At 66.2% G+C, this 25634-nt stretch overlaps 2 protein-coding genes across 2 annotated transcripts in view; both read left to right on the forward strand.

Annotated features, from left to right (window-relative positions):
- CERK (ceramide kinase) overlaps positions 1 to 25634 on the forward strand; it is a 161279-nt gene that overhangs the window by 69566 nt on the left and 66079 nt on the right. The window lies entirely within an intron of this gene.
- CELSR1 (cadherin EGF LAG seven-pass G-type receptor 1) overlaps positions 1 to 25634 on the forward strand; it is a 50019-nt gene that overhangs the window by 10752 nt on the left and 13633 nt on the right. Inside the window, exons 3-11 of the mRNA XM_056107072.1 lie at positions 6035 to 6673; positions 11214 to 11436; positions 15011 to 15126; positions 15409 to 15497; positions 20886 to 21043; positions 21467 to 21630; positions 21917 to 22042; positions 23062 to 23225; positions 24944 to 25129. Coding sequence (XP_055963047.1) covers positions 6035 to 6673; positions 11214 to 11436; positions 15011 to 15126; positions 15409 to 15497; positions 20886 to 21043; positions 21467 to 21630; positions 21917 to 22042; positions 23062 to 23225; positions 24944 to 25129 — 1865 coding nt within the window. The remainder of the gene's footprint in view (positions 1 to 6034; positions 6674 to 11213; positions 11437 to 15010; positions 15127 to 15408; positions 15498 to 20885; positions 21044 to 21466; positions 21631 to 21916; positions 22043 to 23061; positions 23226 to 24943; positions 25130 to 25634) is intronic.

Here is a 25634-nt window from a genome sequence, read left to right on the forward strand (position 1 = left end):
AGACAGACAGACGGCCCGTGTGGAGATGAGGGGCTGCAAAGTGCGCATCAGAAGGGAGGCCCGGGGGCTGGAGGCCCTGAAAGCCCGGGGTGCCGCCTGGCATGGGCCTTTGTGCCTGGCCTCCCCGTCGACCCGCAGCCATTGTCCCCGAGGTGACTCCCGGCCCCTGCCCGCCCCCAGAGCCCGCCCGTTCCCATGGAGACGCGGCCACCCGCCAGGCTGCTCTGTGTGAGGGGGTGTCCCCAGGGCCTGCCCCTCTGTTTTGTTTTGTTTTGTGTTTTGGCTTTTTGGGTCACACTCAGCAATGCTCAGGGTTTCCTCCTGGCTCTGCACACTCAGGAATGACTCCTGGCGGTGCTCGGGGGACCCTATGGGATGCTGGGAATCGAACCCGGGTTGTCCGCCTGCAAGGCAAACGCCCTCCCCACTGTGCTATTGCTCCAGCTCCCCCCCCATCCCCCACCTCTCTTAGGTGATGCTCACCCGGGCGTGTGGCTCGTGGCCCGGGACAGCTTTCCCCTGGCCGTTGGGGTTCTGAGAGGCAGAAACAGGGGTGGCAATCCCAGGGTGGGGGACCAGGGCCTGGGTCTGTTTTTTGTTGACGTGTGGATGGATTTTAGTTTTGTTTGGGGTCACACCCGGCAGTACTCATTGGTTCCTCCTGGCTCTGCGCTTGGGAATCACGCCTGGCAGTGCTCGGGGGACCCTGTGGGATGGCGGGCATCCAGATTGGGTCAGCCGTGTGCAGGGCAAACGCCCACCTGCTGACCTGTTGCCTTGGCACCGCCAGTGTGTGTGGCTTTGGGGATGCTCAGGACCAGGCGGGGCCAGTGGTAGAGCCCAGGTGGGCATCCTCAGGGCCCAGGGGGGCTCACATGTCAGGGACGGACCCCAGTCCGGTTCTCCCAAAGCAGCACTGCAGAAGCCAGGGCCGGACAGGAGGAGGCCGCCACTGGGGTGCTGGTGAGAGGGATGGAGACAGGAACGTCTGTACCCCCGGGGCCACGAGGCCCCCCCAGCCGGGACGACACGTGCCGACAGGGGAGACAGGATGGGACAGAAGCAGAACCAGATCAGAACCGGACAGAACCAGAACAGAACCAGAGCAGAGTGGAACCAGAGCCAAAACAAGACCCGAACAGAACCAGAACCAGAACAGAATCAGAACAGAACCAGAATCAGAGCAGAACCAGACCCAGAACAGAAGCAGAGATGGAACAGAACCAGAACAGAACCAGAGTCAGTACAAAACCAGAACCAGAGCCAGAGCAGAACCAGAGCCAGAACAGAATCAGAACCAGAACAGAATCACAGCCAGAGCAGACCTAGACCCAGAGCAGACCCAGGATCCTGCTCCCTCCGTTGTACTGCTCTTCGAGGAAACTGCATCTAGGCTCTCTTGGCTCGGTGCAGTGACCAGGGAGGCACCTCATACCCCCCAGTTTTGTACCATTCCTGGAGCCTTTTCGGTGGTCCCGGTTTGGGTGCTCCTGGCATCAGTGCCCCTTCCCTGGGTGCCCCCTAGAGGCTCCGGGCAGGCGAAATGGGCCTTCTCTGGACAGTCACCCCTGACCTCAGGCTCCTCTGGGTGCTGGCCTATCTGGGACATCCTGACCCCCAGGACGTGGCCTCCGTGGCCATTCTACTGGTGGACCACATGCAGTAGCACCTGCAGGCCGGGGGCTCGTGTGGCTCCGGGCTGTCCCCTGCCTGCTCGGTCAGTCACTCAGCCCTGCCCTGCGCCAGGGGAGGTGGATAAGGCGGGTTTGGGTGAGTGGTGGAGGTGCAGGAACCAGGAGGGGTGCAGCGGGGAGAGAGCTCAGGCACTGGCATGGTCAGTGCCCTGCAGCGGGGAGAGAGCTTGGGCACGGGTGGGGTCAGGGCTCTGCATTGGGGAGAGAGCTCGGGCACAGGCTGGGTCAGCGCCCTGCAGCGAGGAGAGAGCTTGAGGATGGGCAGGGTCAGGGCTCTGCATTGGGAAGAGAGCTCGGGCACAAGCTGGGTCAGGGTTCTGCAGCAGGGAGAGAGCTCGGGCACAGGTGGGGTCAGGGCCCTGCAGCGGGGAGAGGGCTCGGGCACGTATGGGGCAGGGTTCTGCAGCAGGGAGAGAGCTCAGGCACAGGCAAGGTCAGGGCCCTGCAGTGAGGAGAGAGCTTGGGCACGGGCAGGGTCAGGGCTCTGCAGCGGGGAGAGAACTCGAGCACAGGCTGGGTCAGGGTTCTGCATCCGGGAGGGAGCTCGGGCATGGGCGGGGTGTGGGCCCTGCATCGGGGAGAGAGCTCGGGCTTGTCTGAGTCCCCGCCTGGCATGAGGCCTCCAGGGATTGTGTCTGTCTGTCGGGCACAGAGCAGGGGCCAAGTGGGATGCAGGGGACCCACCTGCTGTAGGTCTTCCTGCCGCATGACCCCAAACACCCCTGCTGAAGGGAGCCAGGCCCGTGAGGGAACCGCACCCGGGAGCTGGTTCTAGAACATTCTCCTGACTCGAGTGCCCCCCCTGCCTCCGGCCCCCGCCCCGGCCTGCAGGTGCCCTGCGCCTTGGCAGCCGCGGACCGCCTGGCACGCAGCCCTGCACGTTCGGTCGAATTAACGAGTGACGACAATTTTAATGAGTTTCTCTGGTCGGGGCAGCTGATTAGGATCTCACGGAGGTTTGTTCCTGCAGATGGTTTTCATTAGTGTGGGGCTGGGGGGTGATTCCCTGAACTTTATCTCCCGTTCGGGACCCCTGAGCTCCCTGGGGCGGGGATCCAATTTGTTGCTTTTAACTCGTCTCAACCGCGTAATAGCAGGTGAGCTGAGGCCCGGGGCGGCTGTGTCTGCTGCCGGGAGAGGGCCGGGGAGCGTGTGAGTGTGAGTGTGTGTGAGTATGTGAGTGTGTGTGTGTGTGTGTGTGCGTGAGCGCGAGAGTCTGTGAGTCAGAGCATGTGAGTGCATGTGTGAATGTGCACACACGCTCACACTCACACCCACTCGCCCTCACGCTGATTCACTCACACGCTCCCTCGGCCCCTCTCCCGGCGGCAGACACAGCCGCCCCGGCCTCAGCTCACCTGCAACTAAGAGGTTAGAGGGGCTGGAGCGATAGCACAGCGGGGAGGGCGTTCGCCTCGCACGCAGCCAACATGGCCGACCCGGGTTCGATTCCCAGCATCCCACTGGGCCCCCCGAGCACCGCCAGGAGCGATTCCTGAGTGCGTGAGCCAGGAGTAACCCCTGCGCATCGCCGGGTGTGACCCCAAAAAAGAAAAAGGTTAGAAATGAATGAGCACATGTGTGAGTGTGTGTGTGAGCGTGTGTGAGCATATGTGGACGTGGGTGTCTGTGGGTGGGTGTGAGTGTGAGTATGTGTGAGTGTGAGTGCATGAGTGTGAACACAGACACACGTGTGTGTGTGTGTGTGTGTGAGCTTGCGTGTGAATTAACGAGAGTGTGGGGCAGAGCAGCACGTCTGAGGGGTGAGGCCTGAAGGGTCAAGCCCAGGGGTGTGTGCGTGTGTGCGCGTGTGCGTGTGCGTGTCCGTGGGCCTGGACTTGCGCAGCTACTGGCCCGAGACAGGGCCGGGTGGGCCGGGCTGGGCGGGACCCCCGGGGGCCTTGAGGGGATGCAGGACAGGCCCAGACCGCCCGGAGCGGCCGTGGGAAGGGTGGGTGCTGGCGCCTCCTCGGGGCGCGGGGACCTGGGAAGACTGTGTGCCCGGCCCCACCCTTCACACACGGAGTGCTGAGTCTTTCTGGAAGCTTCTGCTCACCTGGCTTCCAGGGCAGGGAGTAGGAGCCCCAGGGCAGACTTCGGGTGCTCTCAGAACCGAGAGCTTTGCTTCTGCTTCTCGGGCTGGGGATAGGGCCTGGCGGGAGGCAGGGAGAGGCGGGCAGGTGGGCTCGCGGCTGGGCCGGGGGGGGGGGGGTCCCCAGCACCTCTGTCTGCACCTGGGGCTGCCCCCTCCGCCCCGCCCTGGGAATTTAGCAGAGGAATTTCCTTAGTAAATATTTGACCAGAAAAAGAAAAAAAAAAGACAAAACCCCACTTCTCCCGCCCCGCCCGCCCGGTTGCAACGTGCCTGTGGATTAGCAGCCGTCTGGGCCAATATTTGATCTCCCCCCCGCCCCCCCCCCCGCCCCAGGAGGCAGAGCGATGCCCTCCTGGGGGTGCCCGCTGTGGGCGGAGCTGTGGCCGGTGTCCACCCCAGGATGGGAGGTCACGATCTCCAGTCCTGGGTCTCCCGTCTCGGCAGTGCGTGTCTGGCGCCCGAGCCCCTGGGGAGCTGACCCCCTTTCTCCGGAAGGGGCTCCAGGACCCCGTGGATGTTGGGGGCCCAGGAGGGGGCCGTACGGTGCAGGTTGCACTGAGCTCTTGATCTGGGGGGTCCCAAGGTGCCAGAACCCTGCCAGCCTCCCTCCCACCCTACAGTGCTCCCGGAGTGTCTCCCCCCAGCCCCAAGCCCCCTCAACTCGTTCCAGCCCCTCTGCTACCCTCCTGCCCCGTGTCCCCAGCCGCCCCCGCGCCCCCACCAAACCGGTGTACCCAGTTCCCTTTTCCCTGCCCCGTTCCTGGGATTTTGGGGTCAGAATCTTCTGGAGCTCATTCACAGGCGTGTCAGCTGAACTGGGGTCTACAGGGGTGTGGGAGGGGGTGTGTGACCCGCAGGGGTGTGTGTTTGGGGGTGTGACCCGCAGGGGTGCAGGACAGGGGTGTGTGATGCTCAGGGGTGCAAGGGGACCTGTGACCTGTAGCTGGCTGTGACCCCGCCGTCCTTCCCACATGCCTCTTCCGGGGTCCCGTGTCCCTCCCCCACCCCAGCCAAGGTGGGCTCGCTGACCCTCTGCAGGCTCAGGGCGTTCAGGCCTCAGGGCTGGCCGTCTGCTGGGGGCATGGTTGTCACGGGGCAGGGCGGCTCCCCCCTCCCGGCCCAGAGGCCCTAGTGGCCGGGTGGTCTCCAGTAAGGACCTCCCTGACCCCTCGTCCCACCTCTCCCCTTCCTTCCTGCTGCCCGCTCACAGGGGAGGAAACCCCCAAAGAGGGAGCACGGAGACGCACGCAGGGGTGGGGTGAGGATGGAGACCCCCCTCCCATCAAGTGCTGCCCAGAGACCCCCACGCTGGAACATTCTAGAGGATGGGTGGGGCCGGAGGATCAGACCGGATGGAGTGGCCTGGGCTGGCCTAGAGGGGGAGGCCTTGGGCTGGGGGGTGGGGGGCAGCGGCCAGGCTGGCTCACCCTGCCCTGCCCCCATGGCCACGGCCAGCTCCTCCCCCTGGGTTTGGGGGCTCCTGGGCCGTGCCCGGCGGGGCCCCGACTCTCCGTGGTGATGTTGCTTTGCTGTTGGGACACAGCGTGAGTCACGGCCCCTCCCGCATGGCTCATGGCCCCCGAGGGCCTGAGAAGCCCAGTCCTGGGTCTGCCGGCGTCTGCACCCCACCCCTCCCGGGCTCCCCACCGGGCCTCGGGCTGCTGTGGGCAGGGGCAGCTGGTGGGCAGGGGCAGCTGGCGACCCTGCGCTGTCACCCAGCCACCTCCCGGACCCCAGCTGGCGGGCAGCAGAGGGGTCACCCCCACCCAGGCCGGGCTGTGACCAGTGGAGACTCTGTGTGTGTGTGTGTGTGTGTGTGTGTGTGTGTGTGTGTGATGATCATCTACAGGGGGTCCCAGCCCTGTGGGGACCTGCGGGAACTCCGTGCTGGTGGGAGGGGCACACAGGAGCTCGTGGGGGTGGGCAGGGCCCTGTGGGCACTGCCGGGGGCTTCTCTGGGGGGTCCCTCACCGCTGCGGGGTGTCGGGGGGCTGGGGAAGGACCACGAGGCTGGGTCTTGGGGGCGCAGGAGCCAAGCCCTGAGCTCGTCCTGCGTCAGTTCCCCGGGACACGGGGATGGTCACTCTGAGGGTCCTGCCCGGGCCCCAGGGGTCTGAGCCGGGGCTCCCGGCGCTGGGGTCACTCTGAGGGTCCCGCAGGGCGCCCTCCCCGGGGGTCTGAGCCGGGCTGGCGGGCGGGCTTGGCCCGGCCGGCCCGGCGCTGACGGCCGGCCCGTGTCCCGCAGACGGCGTCCACAGCGTGGCGGCCCTGTGCACCCTGCGCGTGACGGTCATCACGGACGCCATGCTGAGCAGCAGCATCACGGTACGCCTGCAGGGCATGTCCCAGGAGCGCTTCCTGTCGCCGCTGCTGGCGCTGTTCGTGGAGGGCGTGGCCACGGTGCTGTCCACGGCCCGGGACCACGTCTTCGTCTTCAACATCCAGAACGACACGGACGTGAGCGCCAGCATCCTGAACGTGACCTTCTCGGCGCTGCTGCCCGGCGGGGGCCGCGAGCGCTTCTTCGCCTCCGAGGACCTGCAGGAGCGCATCTACCTGAACCGCTCGCTGCTGGCCGCCGTGTCCGCCCAGCGCGTGCTGCCCTTCGACGACAACATCTGCCTGCGCGAGCCCTGCGAGAACTACATGAAGTGCGTGTCCGTCCTGCGCTTCGACTCCTCGGCGCCCTTCCTCAGCTCGGCCACCGTGCTCTTCCGGCCCATCCACCCGGTCACCGGCCTGCGCTGCCGCTGCCCGCCCGGCTTCACCGGCGACTACTGCGAGACCGAGATCGACCTGTGCTACTCCAGCCCCTGCGGCCCGCACGGCCACTGCCGCCGACGGGAGGGCGGCTACGCCTGCGAGTGTCTGCAGGGCTACACAGGTAGGCGGGGGCTCCGTCCTGGGTCCCGGGGCGGGAACGGGGTTTGGGACTTGGGGAGGGGGTCCGAGTTCCGCACCCTGCCGGGTTATACAGGTAGGCGAGAGGCTTCGTCCTGTGGCGGGAACGGGGTTTGGGACTGGGGGCGGGGGGTCCGAGTTCCGCACCCTGCAGGGTTACAAAGGTAGGCAGGGGCTACGTCCTCTGGCTAGAAATGGGGTTTGGGGTTTGGGGGGTCCGAGTTCCGCACCCTGCTGGGTTATACAGGTAGGCGGGGGCTTCGTCCTGTGGCCAGAAACGGGGTTTGGGGTTTGGGGTTTGGGAGGGTCCAAGTTCTGCACCCTGCGGGGTTACACAGGTAGGCGGGGGGCTCCGTCTTGGGTCCGGGGCGGGAACGGGGTTTGGGACTTGGGGAGGGGGTCCGAGTTCCGCACCCTGCCGGGTTATACAGGTAGGCGAGAGGCTTCGTCCTGTGGCGGGAACGGGGTTTGGGACTGGGGGCGGGGGGTCCGAGTTCTGCACCCTGCCGGGTTACAAAGGTAGGCAGGGGCTACGTCCTCTGGCTAGAAATGGGGTTTGGGGTTTGGGGGGTCCGAGTTCCGCACCTTGCGGGGTTACACAGGTATGCGGGGGCTTCGTCCTGGGGCGGGAACGGGGTTTGGGACTTGGGAGGGTCCGAGTTCCACACCCTGCAGGGCTACGCAGGTAGGCAGGGGGCTCCATCCTGGGGGCCGGAAACTGGGGCTGGGACTTCGAGTTCCGAGTCCCGCACTCTCTCAGCCAGTGGGGGGTTTGAGACGCCCCCAGAGCTGCCCCTGGGGTGCTGGGGGGACGCCCCTGTTTCCGGAGCAGGCGGCTCCTCTGTGCCTGGAGGGACCCCAAATCCCGTCCCGCCTGCCCGCCGGCTCATTGTTCCCCTAAGCGCCTGGAAGCTTCACTTGGGGGATCCGGGCCGGGTGACGGGATTAGCGGGTGTTTAGAAGCAGGAAGGGCGCAGAGCCCGCGGGCAGAGAGGAAATGAAGGGTGGGGGGTGGGGGGCTGGAGAGGGGGCGCGGGGTGGGGGGAGGGGGGCCGGGGGGCCCGGAGAGGGGACACAGCCGCACTTGGGCATCTCGGCACCAGCCCGGTTGTGGACCAGCTCTGTCACTGCCCTCCCGTCCCACCTGTGTGTGGGGCCTGCCCCCAGCACCCGCAGAAGGGGGAACCCCAAGATTCCTGCTCTCCTGGGGGGGTCGAGACAGGCGGGTGGGGAAGGCGCCCCCGCCCCCCAGGAGATGCTGCCGTGAGGGTGGCCGGAACTGTCCCCGCATCTCGGGGTGCAGAGGCATCCTGAGCTGGGGGTCTGCCCCGGGGGACATGCCCGCCCCTCCCCGACTCAGGGCTCCCTCTGCCACCCTGCGACTCTGTCTGGGTGCTGCTGGGGGCCCCGTGTGTGTCCACAGGGTCCTGCCAGGTGACGGTGACCCCGGGTCCCTGCTCTCCTGCCCTTTTCCGAGCGGAGGCCGGCCCGGGGGAGGGTCCCTGCCAGCCCCCAATGGCTGAGCCGCTTTGAAGCTCCCTGTGCTTCTCCGCGGTAATTGGGCTCATTTCTCCCGATGAAAGGCGGCTGTCAGCGCGCGGGTCTCGTTCCTCGCTCCCCGTAAGCCGACCCGGCCTCGCGCCTGGGAAGCTGGACGGGGCCCAAGGCGGCAGGAAGCCCGAGGGGGCTCCAGGAAGTCAGGAAGGGCCCGCCAGCCGGACCCCGGGCGCTGGGCGTTGAAAGCCCGCTGGCGGGGTCGGACCCCCGGGCGACTGGCGCTGGCTTGGCTGTGTGAGGGTCAGCACGGGGACCCAGGGCCGGTCACTGCCGCACCCCCTCCCCACTCCCCACTTTCTGTCCTCCTGTCACTCATGTGCCACAGCTAGCCCTCTGCCCTGGGAAGGTTCTGGAAGGTTCCAGAAGACTCCCGAAGCTGGGTGCCAGCGGTGACCTGCTACCAAATTTCACGGGGCGGAAGAGGTCCTGCGCGTTGGTATTTTAACGGCATGTGCTGCCTCTCTGGGGGGGCTCAGATTTGAATTTTTATTTTATACGGGGCTGGAGGGATAGCACTGCGGGTAGGGCGTTTGCTTTGCACGCGGCCGACCCGGGTTCGAGTCCCAGCATCCCATAGGGTCCCCTGAGCACCGCCAGTAGTGATTCCGGAGTGCATGAGCCAGGAGGAACCTCTGTGCATTGCCGGCTGTGACCCCCCCCCCAAAAAAAAGAGTAAATTTTTATTTTATTTATTTTGGCGTTTCAAGCCATCCTTCGTGCTGGGTCACGCCTGGCTGTGCTTGGGGGAGCACGTGGGGTGCTGGGGATCAAACCTGGTCTCAGGGGGACAGTGAGGGTTCCCCATGGTCCCAGACCCCAAGGGCACCCTGGCGGGAGGAGGCTGGAGTCCAGGGTGAGCCGGGCCATGACCCCCTGGACCCGGTGCTGACCCCCTCGGTCTGCTCCCGGCTGGGGGGTCTCAGGTGGGCAGTGTCGGGGCCCCTTGTGAGTCTGGGTCCTTCTTGCTCCTGAGCCCCCCAGAGGGCTCGATGCTGGGGGACAGTCCTGGGTTATGGGACACGCTGCGGGCAGGGGGTCTCCCTGCAGCCCCAGCCCGGCCCCCCGAGGTTCCCGCCCCCTCTCCCCCACAGACCCTCCCCGCCCCATTCTCCCGTGTAGGGGTGGGGGTGGCTGCGGGTGAGTACGGAGGTGGGGAATAGGTATGAGGGTGGACGTGGGTGACGTGACGGGTGGCCTGGTGGGTGGACATGCTGTCCATCTCAGGCCTCCCCGGGCTGCCCTGAGGGCCAGGCCCGGCAGTCCAGAGGCGGCGCCGTGGCCGAGGCCAGCCATGACCCGGGCTTCGCTGTGGCCGCCGGGGAGGGGCTGGTGGACGCTGCCCTGGGCCCGAGTGTGTTCGCTGTGGTGAGGACACCCTCCATGTCCTGTGGCACTGCCCTGTGCCTCACGCTGTGCTGGGCCCCGTACAGACGGGTGCCACCGTGAGAGCCCAGACCAGGGCCGGGCGTGAGGAGCAGAAGGCGCCAGCCGCCCGTTTAGTCACCGCCCAGCGGGACACCCGAGGCACACCAGGAGGGCGGGGCCCGGTTCACAGAGAGCACAGCACAGGGTGTGTGTGTGTGTGTGTGTGTGTGTGTGTGTGCACGCGTGTGCATGTGTGAGCCGGGGCATCAGAGTGCAGGTGTGTGTGTGTGTGTGTGTGTGTGTGTGTGTGTGTGTGTGTGTGTGAGACCCGGGGTCATGAGGGTGCAGGTGCACACGTGTGAGATGCAGTGCGTGCTCCGTGACTGTGAGTGTGTCCGTGTTTGTGTGTGAAGGCAGTACTTGTGTTGTGCAGCACATGTGCACATGTACGGGTATACTCTGAGCATATGTGTGTACGTGTGCATGTGTGTTCTTGTGAGGGTGCAGAGTGCTTGCTGCGGGTCCGGACTTAGTTCTCCTTGTGCTGTGTGTGTGTGTGTGTATGCAAGCGCTTGTGTGTGTATGTGTGTGTGTGTGTGCACACGCAGCAGGCCCTGGCCCCTGCATGGCCCTGAATCCCAGGAGACCCTCGAGGCCTCAGCTCTGGCCATGCTCAGGGTCTGCACCCTTGAGGCCCCAAGTTGGATCCCGGCAGGGTGGGTGGGTGGGTGGGGGCTGGGCGCTGGGCAGCGTCTCTGCCACCCCTGCCCCGAAGAGGCAGGAACCTGGGCGGGCGGGAGAGACAGGATGGGCTGAGGTGCTCCCCCTGCATGCAGTGACACCGGCTCCATCCCGGGGACCTGAATAGGAGGAGGAGGAGGCAGGGGACAGAAAGAGAAGGAAGTAGCGCAGAGTTGGTGACTGACCCGCGGGACAATAGTGAGCTAGGTCAAAGGTGAACGCAGGCAGGGCTGAGCCGACCTGCAGGCGTGAGGCCTTGAGTCCGACCCCCAGAGTCTCCCACATGCGCTGGGCGCGGCCACCGTAGCTGGCGGGTGATCCCCAGAGAGAGGGTCCTCGGGCCCCAGCGTGGAGCCACACAAGCAGGAAGTGCCCCTCCCCCTCCCCTTTGGGGGCCACCACTGTGGGGTCTTCCTGCGGGCCTCTGCTGTGGGCCCTCACTGCTGGTCCAGTGGCTCCGTGGACTGCAGACGTGAGGAGTGCTCTGGGCCCCTCTGCCCTCCCGTCCAGTCGCCCTCCTGTGAGGACCTGCAGCTCCTCCGGGTGGGGGGCCTTGAGTTTGCCCCCCGTGACTCTCCAGCCAGTGCCCGGAGATGCGGCTGCCGAAGGGTCAGGTCTGCCCTGGCCGCCGTGAGTGGGGGCAGCGCAGAGACCGCCCCTCTGTCCCAGGCCGGGGCTGGCCTGCTGCCGTGGGACGTGGTCTGTCCCCGCAGGGCGGACAGCCGTGCGTCAGGGGCTCCCCGGGCACCCGACGGGCCTCAGCTGGGGGGCGGGGAGGCTCCGGCTGCCTCTGGACTGGGCCCCGGGCAGTGTGCCCCTCCTCTCTGTGCCCTGCGACCCCTGTCTGCTCCGGCCTGCAGGAGAGCACTGTGAGGTGAGCATGCACTCGGGGCGCTGCGCCAGCGGCGTGTGCAGGAACGGGGGCACCTGCGTGAACCTGCTCATCGGCGGCTTCCACTGCGTGTGTCCCCCTGGCGCCTACGAGCGGCCCTACTGTGAGGTGGCCACGCTCAGCTTCCCCGCCGGCTCCTTCGTCACCTTCCGCGGCCTGCGCCAACGCTTCCACTTCTCCATCTCCCTCACGTGAGTGTGCGGGTGGGGACGCCGGGGGTGGAGACTCGAGGGCCGGGGGGCAGGCGGGGAGGTGACACCGGCCGACACCGGCCGTGCTCAGGGCTGACTCCAGGCTCTGCACTCGGATCGCTCCTGGTGGGGCTCGGGGCTGACTCCTGGCCCTGTGCTCGGGGTTGACTCCCAGCTCTGTGCTCGGGGCTGACTCCCAGCTCTGTGCTCGGGGCTGACTCCCGGCTCTGTGCTGGGGGCTCACTTCCAGCTCTGTGCTCAGGGCTGACTCCCAGCTCCGTGCTCGGGGCTGACTCCCGGCTCCGTGCTCGGGGCTGACTCCCGGCTCTGTGCTCAGGGCTCACTCCCAGCTCTGTGCTCGGGGCTGACTCCCGGCTCTGTGCTTGGGGCTGACTCCTGGCTCTGTGCTCGGGGCTGACTCCTGGCTCTGTGCTTGGGGCTGACTCCTGGCTCTGTGCTCTGGACTCACTCCTGGTGGGGCTCAGGGCTGACTTCCGGCTCTGTGCTCAGGGCTCACTTCCAGCTCTGTGCTCGGGGCTGACTCCCGGCTCTGTGCTCGGGGCTGACGCCTGGCTCTGTGCTCGGGACTGACTCCAGGCTCTGTGCTCGGGGATCACCCCTGTGCTCTGGACTCACTCCTGGTGGGGCTCAGGGCTGACTCCCGGCTCTGTGCTCGGGGCTGGCTCCCGGCTCTGTGCTCGGGGCTCACTCCTGGTGGGGCTCAGGGCACCGGGGGGGGGGGTGCCGGGGATGGAGCTGGGGTCGCCACATGCAGGGGGGAGCACCTCAGCCTGTCCTGTCTCTCCCGCTGCCCCAGGTTCCTGCTCTTCAGGGCAGGGGTGGCAGAGACGCTGCCCAGCCCATACCCACCCACCCTGCCGGGATCCGACTTGGGACCTCAGGGGTGTGGATTCTGAACACCTGTCCCGAGTCTTCTCTGGGTCTGGTTCCTGCTTTGTGCGCGTCTCGGTTCCAAAAGATTGAGACTTTAAAAAAAAAAATGTTGTTTTAGTGCTGGGGGTGAAGTCCAGAGCCTCAAACTTGCAGAGCATGAAACGCCATGCTGAGTTTATTTTGTTTTTTTTTTCTTTTTGGGTCACACCCAGCAATGCTCAGGGTTCCTCCTGGCTCTGCACTCAGGAATTACCCCTGGCGGTGCTCAGGGGATCCTCTGGGATGCTGGGGATTGAACCCGGGTCGGCTGCGTGCAAGGCAAACGCCCGACCTGCTGTGCTATCGCTCCAGCCCCACCATGCTGAGTTTACACAGGAGTCTGGGGGCTGGGAAGTGGCTTAAGGGGCTCCCGGTGCCTTCCCCAGCACTGCGTGGGCTCCCGACTGTCTCTCGGTGAGGGAATAGTCAGGAGGCTTTGAGCCTCACTCAGAGCACGTGCGTGTGGGTGTCGGAGAGCTAGCACGGTGGGCTGGGCACTGGCCTTGCATGCGGCCGCTGACCCAGGTTCCAGCCCTGAGCCCTGCCAGAAGTGACCCCTGAGCACAGAGCTAGGAGTCAGCCCTGAGCACCGCAGGGCGTGGCCTCAGAGCCAAAACAAAACAAACACACGCCTGTTCAGTGGCCGATGTTGACTCCAGGACCTGAACATTCTGCAAGTTCTCTGGGGCCCAGAGCCAGCGGCAGCCCCTGAGCGGGGCCCCAGGGGGTGGGGGGTGGGGGTGCTGCAGAGCAGGGGCTTGCAAAATCTGCACTTGAGCGGGGCTGGCAGAGCCGTGCGTGCTGGGCCAGGGGCCCCTCTGCCTCCCCGGGGGCTCCCGCCCTGAGAACGGTGCGCAGGGGCTCTGGCAGGACCGCTTTTGTTGCAGACCGCCGCCTCAGCCTTCTCCTCTTTCGAGAGTGTTTGCCAAGCGCTGGGTCGTGGGCAGCTGCCTGTCCCTCCCTCCTACCCAGTCCTTTGTTCCTGCCTTCCCGGGCCTGCAGGGCAGGAGCCAGGGACGCGGTTTCTGGCCTCTCCTCGTTCCTCCCGTGTGCGCCCTCCCACAGCCCTGGGGTCCCCTCTCCCCCTGCAGGGGTGAGGGCTCGTTCCCTAACCTGGTCCAGTGCCCACCTGGGGCCCAAGGGAGTCAGACCCACAGGTCTGAGGGGGCAGCCTGTTGAGGTCTCCGGGGTGGAAGGATTTCAGACCACCCAGCCCCCTGGCGGGAGGGTCCCTTTCCTTTCGCAAAGACTGTGGTGGGCGGGTCCTATCCTGAGTGCACAGGCCCCGCCCCGCCCCTCACTCGCGTCGCCTGCTCGCTGGCCCCGCCCCATCACTAGTCCCGCCCCTCCCACTAGCCCTCCTAGTAGTTCTTTCTTCGCACTAGCCACGCCTCTCCCACTAGCCACGCCCCTCCCAGTTTCATTAGCCACGCCCCTCGTAGTCCCTCCTCCCATGAACCACATCCCTCCCACTAGACACACCCCTCGTCGTTCTTCCCACTAGCCACGAACTTCTCAGTACTTCCCATTGGCTATACCTCTCCACTAGCCACGCCTCTCCCACTGGCCACGCCCCTCCCAGTTCCATCAGCCACGCCTCTCCCACTAGCCACGCCCCTCCTAGTAGTTCCTCCTTCCGTTAGCCACGCCTCTCCCACTAGCCACGCCCCTCTTAGTTTCATCAGCCACGCCTCTCCCACTAGCCACGCCCTTCCTGGTATTCCTCCACCACCCACCCCTCCCCCACTATCCACGCCCATCCTCGTAGTTTCTCCTTCCACTAGCCACGCCTCTCCCACTAGCCACGCCCCTCCTTGTACCGCCTTCCATTAGCCACGCCTCTCCCACTAGCCACGCCTCTCCCACTAGCCACGCCTCTCCCACTAGCCACGCCTCTCCCACTAGCCACGCCCCTCCTTGTACCGCCTTCCATTAGCCACGCCTCTCCCACTAGCCACGCCTCTCCCACTAGCCACGCCCCCTCCGCGTGGGTCCTCTTTCCATTAGCCACACCTCTCCTGCTAGCCACTCCCCTCTGTTAGTTTCTCCTATTACCCACGCCCTTCGACTGGCCCCGCCCCTCCCGCTGGCCCCACCCATGCCCATCTCTCCGCCCCTCCCATTGGTCCCACCCACTTCACCTCCTCGGTGGCCTGTTGCGCTCCTCCTGGGCCCACACCTCCACACCTCCTGGTGCCCCAGCAGCTCAGAGCCAGCGCCCCTTCCTTGGAGGAGCAAGCGTTCCTTTTGGGAGGGTGGGTGGGGAGGACTCCATGGCACTGGGTGCCTGGCAGGTGGTGCTGTGCAGGGGCTGGATCCTGCAGACAGATCAGGAAACTCCAGAAACAGATCGAGCAAGACCGGGGGGCACATCCGGGTGACCGACTGGGGGTTGCAGGGGCCCTGGCAGGGAGCAGCGCCGGGCACGTCCAATCAGACGCCTCACCTGTGCTCGGTCCCGCCTTCTGGCCTGCGCATTCGGTCCACGTGCGCCCCGAAACAACCCCCAGTCTGACTTGCTGCCCCAGCAGAGCGGCCTGGCGGGCTGCAGGAACCTGTGCGCGAGCTCTGACCCTCGGCCTCCGTAGGGTGGTCTCTCGGTGCCCACCTTCCCTGGGCCTCACCCTCTTCCCCGCGGCAGGTTTGCCACCCAGGAGCAGAACGCGCTGCTGCTCTACAACGGCCGCTTCAACGAGAAGCACGACTTCATCGCCTTGGAGATCGTGGACGCGCAGCTGCAGCTCACCTTCTCGGCAGGTAGGCCCGCGGGCGGCCGAGGCGCGGGCAAGGCGGCGGGTGTGGAGGCGCAGAGCGAGGGCGCCCTGGAACTGGGGCTCACGCCGAGGGCCGGCCGCCGGGGAGGGGGGAGGCCGCCGTGGCAGAGCTCATGCCTGGCATGTGCGAGGCCCTGGGGCCCACCCCTGGCACCGCACAGCGCCCTGCGCTCTGCCAGGTAGGAAGTTCAGCGCACAGTTCCCAGCCCCGCTAAAGGCGCCGTCGGACGCCTGGCCCGGCTCTCCCGTGTCCTCTCGTTCGCAGGAGAGACGACCACCACTGTGGCGCCTGAGGTTCCCGGGGGCGTGAGTGACGGGCGGTGGCACTCGGTGCTGGTGCAGTACTACAACAAGGTAGGTGGGTCCCGCCTAGGACCCGCCCAGGTGCTAGGGGGAGGAGGAGGAGGAACAAGGGGCGTGGCTAGTGGGGAGGAGAAACTACTACGAGGGGTGTGGCTAACGGGAAGGAGGACCTACGGTGAGGGGCGTGGCTAGTGGGAAGAAGGTACTGGGAGGGGCGTGGCTAATGGGAGGGGCGTGGCTAACAAAAGGAGGACCTACGTTGAGGGGCGTGGCTAGTGGGAAGAAAGCACTGGGAGGGGCGTGGTTAATGGAAGGAGGACCTACTAGGAGGGGCGTGGCTAGTGGGAGAGGCGTGGCTAATAGGAGGACCTACGATGAGGGGCGTGGCTAGTGGGAGAGGCGTGGCTAATAGGAGGACCTACGATGAGGGGCGTGGCTAGTGGAAGGGGCGTGGCTAGTGGAAGGGGCGTGGCTAGTGAAAGAACGTACTGGGAGGGGCGTGACTAGTGGGAGGGGCCTAGCTAATAGGAGGACCTACTAGGAGGAGCGTGGCTAGTAGGAGAGGCGTGGCTAGTGGGAAGAAAATACTGGGAGGGGTGTGGCTAATGGAAGGAGGACCTACAATGAGGGGCGTGGCTAGTGCGAGAGGTGTGGTTAGTGGAAAGAAAGTACTGGGAGGGGCGTGGCTATTGAGAGGGGCGTGGCTAATGGGAGGACCTACGATGAGGGGCGTGGCTAATGGGAAGGCGGACCTACCACAGGTGTCGGCTGCTCCTCCCCGTTGCCAGCCCACATCTGCCGTCCCGGCCCCTCAGGCCTGAGCCCAGGCTTGTCCGGACCCTTCCCCGCCCCTCGCTCTACATCCCCACATCTGACACCTGCCTCACTGACTGACCCATTCCCACTTATCCGTGGCATGTCCCTGTGTGGCCGGCCCGATGCGCCCAGCTCCTCCTGGGGGCTTTGCAGTAAGCGGCTGCCTCCATGGGCCTCAGAGTTGGTCCTGTAGAGGCCCTGGAGGCAGTCCCAGCACTGGGTGGTCCCCCGAGCATCTGACCCAGCGGCCCCGGGACTGTGGGGCCCGAGCAGGGTGGTGAGAATCACGGGGCGTCAACTGGGACCCTGAACACTGGGGGATTCCAGTCCCCCTAAAGAGAATTGCAGGAGGCCAGGTGGGCGGGTGGGGCTTCTTGGCCACGTGCCAAAGCCGGTCAGGGGCCAGGCTGCCATCCCTGTAGCTGTGGGCACGGCCACACAGGACAGGACCCCGGTGCTGCCAGGACGCCCTCCCTCACTGAGGGCCCTGCATGGCTGACCAAGCCTGGGAGCTGTGTCCACCCCATGTGACTTTGATTGGCCCCAGCTCTGCTCCATACCCCCAAGTGTGATCTCAGGCCCCGCAACCAAGAGTGTGACCCCCACAGGGAGCCCACCAGGGAGGCGGGAGAGGGTGAGCGTGCCCAGCGCCCTTCCGGAGCCTGTGACCCAGACTGGGCGAAATTAGCCCAGAGGAAGGGGCCGGCTGGCGTCCACCCGGACACTGCAGGCCCGTGGGTGGGGCTTCCTGCCATCCAGAGGGACAGAGAGCGCGCAGAGAGGTGGGCGGGCGGGCGGCCCCCCCAAGGGGTGTAGGCCACACCTGGGAGTGACTGGGAGGCGGTCATGCCACACACACGTGCAGCCCCCCCCCCCATGGAGGGCGGTCAGCTGCCAGAGTGCTGGACCCAGAGGCCCGTGAGGGGGCTGGCCCTGGTGCAGGGAAGGAGTGAGGACCCTGCAGGCCAGGTGGAGATGGAATTTTCCAGATGGCTGCTGTCAGGGCTCACATCCCGGCTGAGGGGTCACTCCCAGCCCGACCGGATGTCAGTGTGGGTGGACACAGACCCATCCCCAGGGAAGCTTAGATCAGCTCCGACAGCTCAGAGACGCGTGTCCAGGCCCCTCCCAGCCCCCAAGTCCGCACCGGCTCCAAGGGGCTCTGAGCCCCGGAAGGAAGGGCCAGGCTGGGGCCGAGCACCTGTGGTGTAGCTTTGGCGGGTGCCCAGCACCAGCGTTTATCTCGGACCCCACGGTGCCGTCTCTGGGTGCCCCGCCTGGGCATGGTCTGACTCCGATCTGCACTCAGGGGCTGGGCCAGGCTGGGCTGAGCCAGCGGGTTCCTCAGTCACATTTCCTTCTGCTTTCCAACGGGGCTTCCGCACTGCTCTGGCCAACCCGACCCCCATTTCCAGAAAAGTCACTCACAGCCCTGGAAAATGGCCTGGGAGCCAACAGACAGAAAGCGACCCCCCCCCAGGGCCCCCCGGGGGGGAGGCTACCGCCACCCTTGATGGTTCCAGAGCTCCCAAGAGAGGGGTCCCCTGCTTTGGAAGGCCAGAGATGGGGGGTGGGGCTGAGCTCTGGGCCAGGTCCCTTCTCCTTGGGGAGAGCAGAGGCCGGAGGTGGGGAGGGAGGGGGTCCCACGGCTGCTCATCACTCCCGCTGACACCAAGGCCTGTAGCGCTTCCTCCTGTTGCTCAGGGATGGAGACCCCCCAGGTGTCTGCCAGGGTGCAGGGCAGCACAGTGTGGCTGCTCCAAGGGGGTCCTAGAGTGCCCCCCCACAGTACCCCAGAGAGGTGAGGGCTCGCCCTCCAGGAGCTGGAGCCGTCCCCACTTCCTGTACCCAGGGAGAGAGCTGCCTGGGGTGGGCGTGTTGCTGGGACAGCACCACCCCCCAGCAGGGAGCGGCCTGGGCTCCCTGCCCACCCCCGGCTTTGTCCTTGTCCCCGGGAGTGTGTGCTTTGTTGGCGCTCTTTCTGGTTTAGAAAACATTGGAGCAGCCCCTGGTGCCTGCTGGTACCTGGTGCCCCTGGTGCCGGTGCCTGCAGGTGGGGGACTCTGGGGACAGCCCCGCCCGCAGCCTCATGTGCACACGGAGGGGGCTATGAGAAGCCCCCCACTCCCCCAACCCTTGGCAGCTGGGCCTGGCTTCGTGTGCGTGGGCTCCTCCCCCACGTCCTGCACACAGGTGGACGTGCAGAGGCGCCAGCCACAGTGGTTGCGTCCCTGCCCCTGTCCCTCTGTGGGGGTCAGACTCGGGGTGGAGAAGAAGGAGAAGGTGGCCCCTCGTCCCCCAGCCCAGAAACGTCTGATTCTATTTTTTTTTTCCGAGGGGGTGGGTGATTTCCCTAGCGGTGGGCGTTCCGGACATCTGGGCCCTCCTTGGGACCGTGACCGTGTAGCAGGGCCCCTGCAGTGCCAGGATCTCCCGGGCCACCCCAGGGTGCTGTGGCTGCCCACGGCCTGCCCTCACGCCCGCCCGGCCCTACACTGGCTCCTCGGGGGTGGTGGCTCCCCCGTCTCTCCCAGGGCCGCTCCTGGTGTCTGGTTTCCGGGCACCCCCATGCCTCCTCCCGCTCCCCATTCAGCTCTTGAAATCGAACCCCGCTGGCTCCCGGGCAAGGACCCGGCTGCCGTTGAAACCCGAGCATGTGGCCTGGGCCACGGGCTTTGTGCGGCCTGGAGTGTGCTGGGGTCCCTGTCCGCGCAGCCAGGTGGAAGCTGACGGTCTGGCGAGGACCAAAGTGGGTGGAAGGAGGTGGCGGGGGTGGGGGTTGGGCAGAGTCCGCTGGGGGCTCCGGCCGCCTGCAGGAAGGAGCTGAGTCTTGGGGACACTCCCATTGCAGGGCTGTCGTGTGCCCGTGGGGGTCCTGTGCCCTGTGGTTCGGGGCGGGGGGCTCACACCCTCTGCTGCCCGGGGCGGAGACAGCGTCAGGTCAGACTGGGCTGCCCCAGCCCCCCGGACCCTTTTCACCAGCGTCTGCCTCCCTCCCAGGCCCCCGCCTGTCAGTGGTTTCCCACAACACTGGTTCTGTCCACATCAGCTCCCGGAATCCGCGCTGTAAACGGTGTTTATCCCTCCCCAGAACCCACGCCCGCCCGCCCAAAAATGCAAATGATCAGTTTGGCGGGCAGCCGGCGGGCGCTTCTGAGCACCAGGCACCCGGCACTTACGGGCCCCTAATAGGCACCTGGTCGTGTCTCCGGCCCCCGGCCGCCGCGCCGAGCAGACACCGGATTTTCTTCCTTGGCCTCGTCTCCCGGAGGCTCACGCCGGTGGCCTCCCTGGGCTGGGGGAGGAGCAAGACCCCCGGCAGCATGTTCAAAGGCCCCTTGGGTTCTCCTAAACTGGATGGGTGTGGGGGGGGAGAGCTGGGCCTCTCTCTTTTTTTTGTTGTTTTTTGCTTTTTGGGTCACACCTGGCGGTGCACAGGGGTTCCTCCTGGCTCTGCACTCAGGAGTTACTTCCTGGCCGTGCTCAGGGGACCCTATGGGATGCTGGGAATTGAACCCGGGTCAGCCGTGTGCAAGGCAAACGCCCTCCCCGCTGTGCTATCACTCCAGCCCCTGAGCCTCTCTCTCGACACCACTTGGCACTGGGAACAGCGTCCAGATGTGAGGCCCCCGAGGGACAGGCCGGCTCAGGACGGGTCTTGGCCTGGGAGGAGAAGCTGGACACCGGGGCTCGAGTACAGGGGTGCAGGTGTGCGCTGCCCATTTGGCCTCCCAGCCTTGCTGGGAGCTCACCCCGTCACCAAGGTCGGGCCCTTGCTGAGCGCCTCTCCTGGGGGCTCCCGCTCCTGCCTTTGGCCTTTGTGCCTGGCCCCGTGGTCACTACTGGCTGCTGGTGAACAGTGAGTTCCGGGTGAGAGCCACCGTGTCACTGTCCTGTGCAGGAACTCGGGGTCCGCGTGTCCCTGTGTGGTGGCTTTGGCGCAAGGTCCAGACTCGGGATGGTTTGGGGGTGAGGGTTGGGCCCGTCATGTGGGCCAGCAGTGACACCTGGACGGGGGTGGGGGGTAGGGTGGTGAGCATGGATCCTGATTTCTGCACACAACCAGGGACAAGTCACTCTGGCCACCCGCCGCCTGTCCCCGCTGGGCCCTGCAGTGCCCCGTGTCTGGACACTGCACCCGTATGTCCCCTCCGTGGCTGCATGAGCCCCCCTGCGTCTGCCCCTAGGTGCCGTCTGGGGGTATCGAGGTGGTGGGGGGCTGCCCAGCCCTGAGTCAGTTGTCGGCTGCTGCCGTCCTCATCCCCAGGACACGGGCATGGTCCTGCCATGCAGGGGCCCAGGGCCACGGCGTCACTGGGCTGGGGGCCTCGAGGGCCACAGGGCGGCCCTTGGGGAAGCAGGGGGGTCTCTGGGGCCCTCCTGGCTGATGAGTCGGAGAGAGGACTGACAGGCAGGAACCAGGCTGGTGCCAGCCCCTCGAGAGAGAGAGAGGGGGCCACATACTGCATCTCTGCGGACAGACACGAGCGTGGGCCCTAGTGGCCACCGTGCAGTGGACAGGGGCCAGCGCTGCCTCCGTAGCCTTCTGCAGGACCATGGCCCCCTCGTCGCCTGACGCTGCCTCGCCCTGCTGACACGCCCCCCCCCCCACTCTCCTCACAGCCCCACATCGGCCGCCTGGGCCTGCCCCACGGGCCGTCGGGAGAGAAGGTGGCCGTGGTGTCCGTGGACGACTGTGACACGGCCGTGGCCGTGCGCTTCGGCCGCCTCGTGGGCAACTACAGCTGCGCCGCGCAGGGCACGCAGAGCGGGTCCAAGAAGTGAGTGGCCCCAGGCTCGGAACGTTCCGGAATATGTCGACTCGGGCACACCGGTCCACTTAGTGGCCACACCCACTGGGGTCTGTGTATAGCTGGAGCTCGCGGCTCCCCCCCGCCGATGGGAGGTTGCAGGGTTCTCTTCCTCGGTGCAGCCCCTCCTGCCATCTCCAGGGGGTGTGGCCTCCCCATGGGGTTTCCTTGGAAACGGGTGGCGATGCCCCCCACACCCAGAAGAGACCCCCAGGGTGTGCTCAGAGCTGCTGGGAGGGCGAGTCAAACCCGCCCGTTTCCTGGGTGTGTGTGGGGGGGGGCCTCAGCCCTGCGGGGGACCAGTGAGCTCACTCAGCAGTGACCGTGGCCGCTGGGCCCGACCTGGCCTGGCCTGGCGGCTGCCCGGTCATCACTGGCCCCCTGTCGTCCCAGGTCGCTGGACCTGACGGGCCCGCTGCTCCTCGGGGGCGTCCCCAACCTGCCCGAAGATTTCCCAGTGCACAACCGGCAGTTCGTGGGCTGCATGCGGGACCTGGTGGTGGACGGCCAGCGGGTGGACATGGCCAGCTTCATCGCCAACAATGGCACCAGCGCAGGTGTGCATGGCCCCGAGGCCACATCGGGGGCCGAGTCACTCCCGGGACAATGTGGGGCCTGGCCCTGCCCTCCAACGTGCCCCTTGCAGACCCGGAGTGGCCGGGAGCTGCTGGGCTGTCCCTAAGGGCACCTGGTCCCCGGCCCCGGGCTCGTTCCCACCTGTCCTGGCCGGTCGTCCAGGGGCCTCCAACGTGGGCGGTGTGGGGTGGGCCGGGGGCTGTGTGGCCTGGGTGGTGCATTGGCAGCCCCCATGCCCACACCTGCACTGCCTACCCTCTCTCCCAGGCTGTGCGGCGCGGAGGGACTTCTGCGAGGGGAGCTCGTGCCAGAACGGCGGCACCTGTGTCAGCAGGTGGGGCACCTACCTGTGCGCCTGCCCCCTGCGCTTCGGCGGGAAGAACTGCGAGCAGGGTGAGCCCCCCACCGCCCACAACCCCCACCCGGGACCCCCACAGTCCACACGCCCCCACCCGGGACCCCCACAGTTCACACGCCCCCACCCGGGACCCCCACAGTCCACACGCCCCCACCCGGGACCCCCACAGTCCACACGCCCCCACCCGGGACCCCCACAGTCCACACGCCCCCACCCGGGACCCCCATAGTCCACACGCCCCCACCCGGGACCCCCACAGTCCACACGCCCCCACCCGGGACCCCCACAGTCCACACGCCCCCACCCGGGACCCCCACCGTCCATACGCCCCCACCCGGGACCCCCACCGCCCAACCCCCCACCCGGGACCCCCACAGTCCACACGCCCCCACCCAGCACCCCCACCGCCCACACCCCCCCACCCAGGACCCCCACAGTCCACACGCCCCATGCTCTGTGCCTCCGCCAGGCTTCGCGCCCCCTGCCCTGGGCCCCCCACCCCTTGCCTTTGGCCTTCCCCGTCTCCGCCCTCGGTGCTATCTGCCGGCAGCTTGGCGATGGCCTTGGCAAGGCCACTCGCAGCTGCTTGCTGGCCCTGAACCCTGGGCCCTGCCGGGGCCTGCAGGGGCGACAGGAAGCCCCCGCAACCCCCGGGGCCCCGCAGCTGTGGCATTGGGACGGCAGGTGGGCAGCGGGGGGCGAGGGGCCCTGGGGGCGGGGAGAGCAGGGCTCCGGCGGCGGTGGGGAGGGGCCCGGTTCCTGTTGTGGAGACTGTGTCCCCGGCCGTCCCCGCTCCGTGCCAGAGAAAACAGCGCCAGGTTCAGGGTCACCAGAGCAGGAACCAGCCGCGGGGGTGGACGAGGCTCAGGGCAAGCCCAGGGTCCCCGGCCCCATGGGGTGTGTCTCTAAAGCGGGAACACGTTCAAGCGGGGCCAGGGACACCCGGCAGGTGACTCAAGAGCTGCTCGGGAGCCCGGGGTTGGCGCCCCCAGAGCACGCAGCATCGGCGCCTGGAGGCGTCCCCTCTGACGGCGCCCACGTTGTGTGCCCGCAGCGATGCCGCACCCCCAGCACTTCAGCGGGGACAGCGTGGTGGCCTGGAGGGACCTGGACGTGACGGTGTCGGTGCCCTGGTTCCTGGGGCTCATGTTCCGGACCCGCAGGGACGGGGTGCTGCTGGACGCCACGGCCGGCACGTCCTCCCGGCTCTTGCTGCAGGTGGGCTGCCGTGTGCCCGTCGCGTGGACTCTGGGGCCACGTGTGCGTCTGTCCCATGTCTGCACGCCCCGCCCCGGGGGCTGGTGGGGCCGTGTGCACGTCTGTGCCTGTTCCACTCGTCCGCCTCTGCACTTAGGCGTGCGCGCGCGTGTGTGTGCATGTATTAGATATGTCTCGTGTATGTGTCTGCAGGGCTGTGTGTGTGCATGTCTGCCTGACCTCACTCGTGTGCACCCACCGTGTCCTGGGTGTGCCCTTGGTCCCGAGCAGCCCCCCTTTGGCAGGACGGAGTGGACCCCAGGACAGGCTGCTGGTTTGGGTTCCGGGGCTCCCCCAGACCAAGGACTCTTGTCTCCAGGGAGAGGGCCATAGGGCTCTCGCGGGGCAGGTGACGGGGCGGGCCTGACCCCTGGGCAGAGTGGGAACTGGCCGTGCTGGAGTTCGGCGTTGGGGGGCTGTGAGGTCACCATCCCGACGGTGGTTTCAGGAGCCTGTAGGTGGTTTGGGTTTTGACTGGGGTGGGCACAGACCCTGCAGGGAGCCTGGGTGACCGGTAGCTTTGGGGGGACCTGCGTGGGGACCCCAGTGACTCTGCAGGACAAATCTTGAGGGCTGGTCAACGGGTGATGCTGGGCATCCCAGTCCTTCTGGGGGTGCATGGACCACAGCTTCCGGCAGACCCCGGGGACTGTGGAGGTCCAGGGGTGGCGTCCCCGGGGTCCCCTCCCCGCAGTGACAGGGTGACATTGTGCTGCCAGGCGCCAGCCGCCTGCATTGTGCAGGATGGGCGGCTGTTGCCCGAGACCTGGGCAGACCCGGGCGTGGCGTCCCCCAGGCGTCCCCGCCCATGTCGCTCTGTGCATCCCCGTGTGTCTTTCCTCCTTGTGCAGGGGTGGGGCGTGGGGGAGCCTCCGTTCCCTTCAGCTCCTGCAGGACAAAAGGCGGCTACAGTGAGCTGGAAACATTCTCCCCCTGTCTGGGAGAATAAAGGGCACCTACATTTTTAATCACCGGGTCTCCCCGGAAGCCTCTTTCCAGGCCGCATCTCCCCCCAGGGGCCTTTGCAAATCTCCATCCGCCTTGGCAAACAGGTGGCTGGGGGGTCACTGTCACTGTCCCCTCGGAGATTGTTGCGGGTTATGGATTTCTCTTTAAGGCTTTAACTTTCACGGTTACTGTTACTCTTTTTTTTTTTTATTTCTTTTTGGGTCACACCTGGCGATGCTCAGGGCTGACTCCTGCCTCTGCACTCAGGAATGACTCCTGGCGGTGCTCGGGGGACCCTATGGGATGCTGGGAATCAAACCTGGGTCGGCCACATGCAAGGCAAACGCCCTACCCACTGTACTGTATCTCCAGACCCGGTTACTGTTACTCTTCATGTTACTGTTTCACTGTTTTGCTGTTCCTGTTTCATTGTTAGTTTTGCTGTTACTGTTTCACAGTTGGTTTTGCTGTTACTGTTTCACTGTTACTGTTTCACTGTTAGTTTTGCTGTTACTCTTTCACTGGAGTTTTGCTGTTACTGTTTCACTGTTACTCTGTCACCGTTGTTACTGTGTCAGTTTTACTGTCACTGATTCACTCTGACTCTAGCTGTTAACTCTTCCCACTGTGGGCCTGGCCGCTTTCCCACCTGCTGCCCATCTGGGGTTCACTGAACCGGCCACCAGCATGGCCTCTGGCTCTGTCACTGGTGCAGCTCTTCCATCCCCCAGATCCTGGACAACCATATCCACTTTGAAGTGTCCCACGGCTCCGCGGATGTGACGTCCCTGCAGCTGGCTCGGTCGCGTGTGACGGACGGCGTGTGGCGCCACCTGCTGGTGGAGCTGCGGAGCGCCAAGGAGGGCAAAGACATCAAGTATCTGGCCGTGGTGACCTTGGACTATGGCATGGAGCAGGTGTGCAGGGGGTGGGGGGATACCCCAGCCCCTGCAGGCTACACTCACACTCCTGCCCCCCACGCCCAGGGGTTTCCCCTCGTCTGCCTGAATGTGAGACTTGGTCCCTGTGCGAGTCCCTTGTGGTATGTCCCTGCCATGTCCTCATCAGTGACCAGGTGTCACTGTCAGAGCTGGCCGCTGGTCTCACGGGGGTGCAGCTGTGTGGGGCAGCGGGGGGATTGGGCTATCCGGCAGCCCTGGCATCGCAGGTGGTGCCTGTCCACCATCCAGGCTGCCTTTCCTCAAGGCTCCCCACAGCTCACAGGCTGCCCGGGACCCCTGGGCACTGGGATCCTGCCTGCTCGCCCCCAGTCTGGGGCAGAGCCATAGACATGTCCCCGAGCATCCACCTGCTGACACCCTGGGCACCCCCAAGCATGGGGATGGCACCTGGGAGGCCGGACACTTCCTCCCATGCTGACCGGGCAGGCAGGTACTGACCGGACAGGCAGTTCCTGCCCCG

The sequence above is a fragment of the Sorex fumeus genome, unplaced genomic scaffold (assembly GCF_029834395.1).
Source record: "Sorex fumeus unplaced genomic scaffold, SorFum_2.1 ptg000153l, whole genome shotgun sequence".
NCBI lineage: Eukaryota > Metazoa > Chordata > Mammalia > Eulipotyphla > Soricidae > Sorex > Sorex fumeus.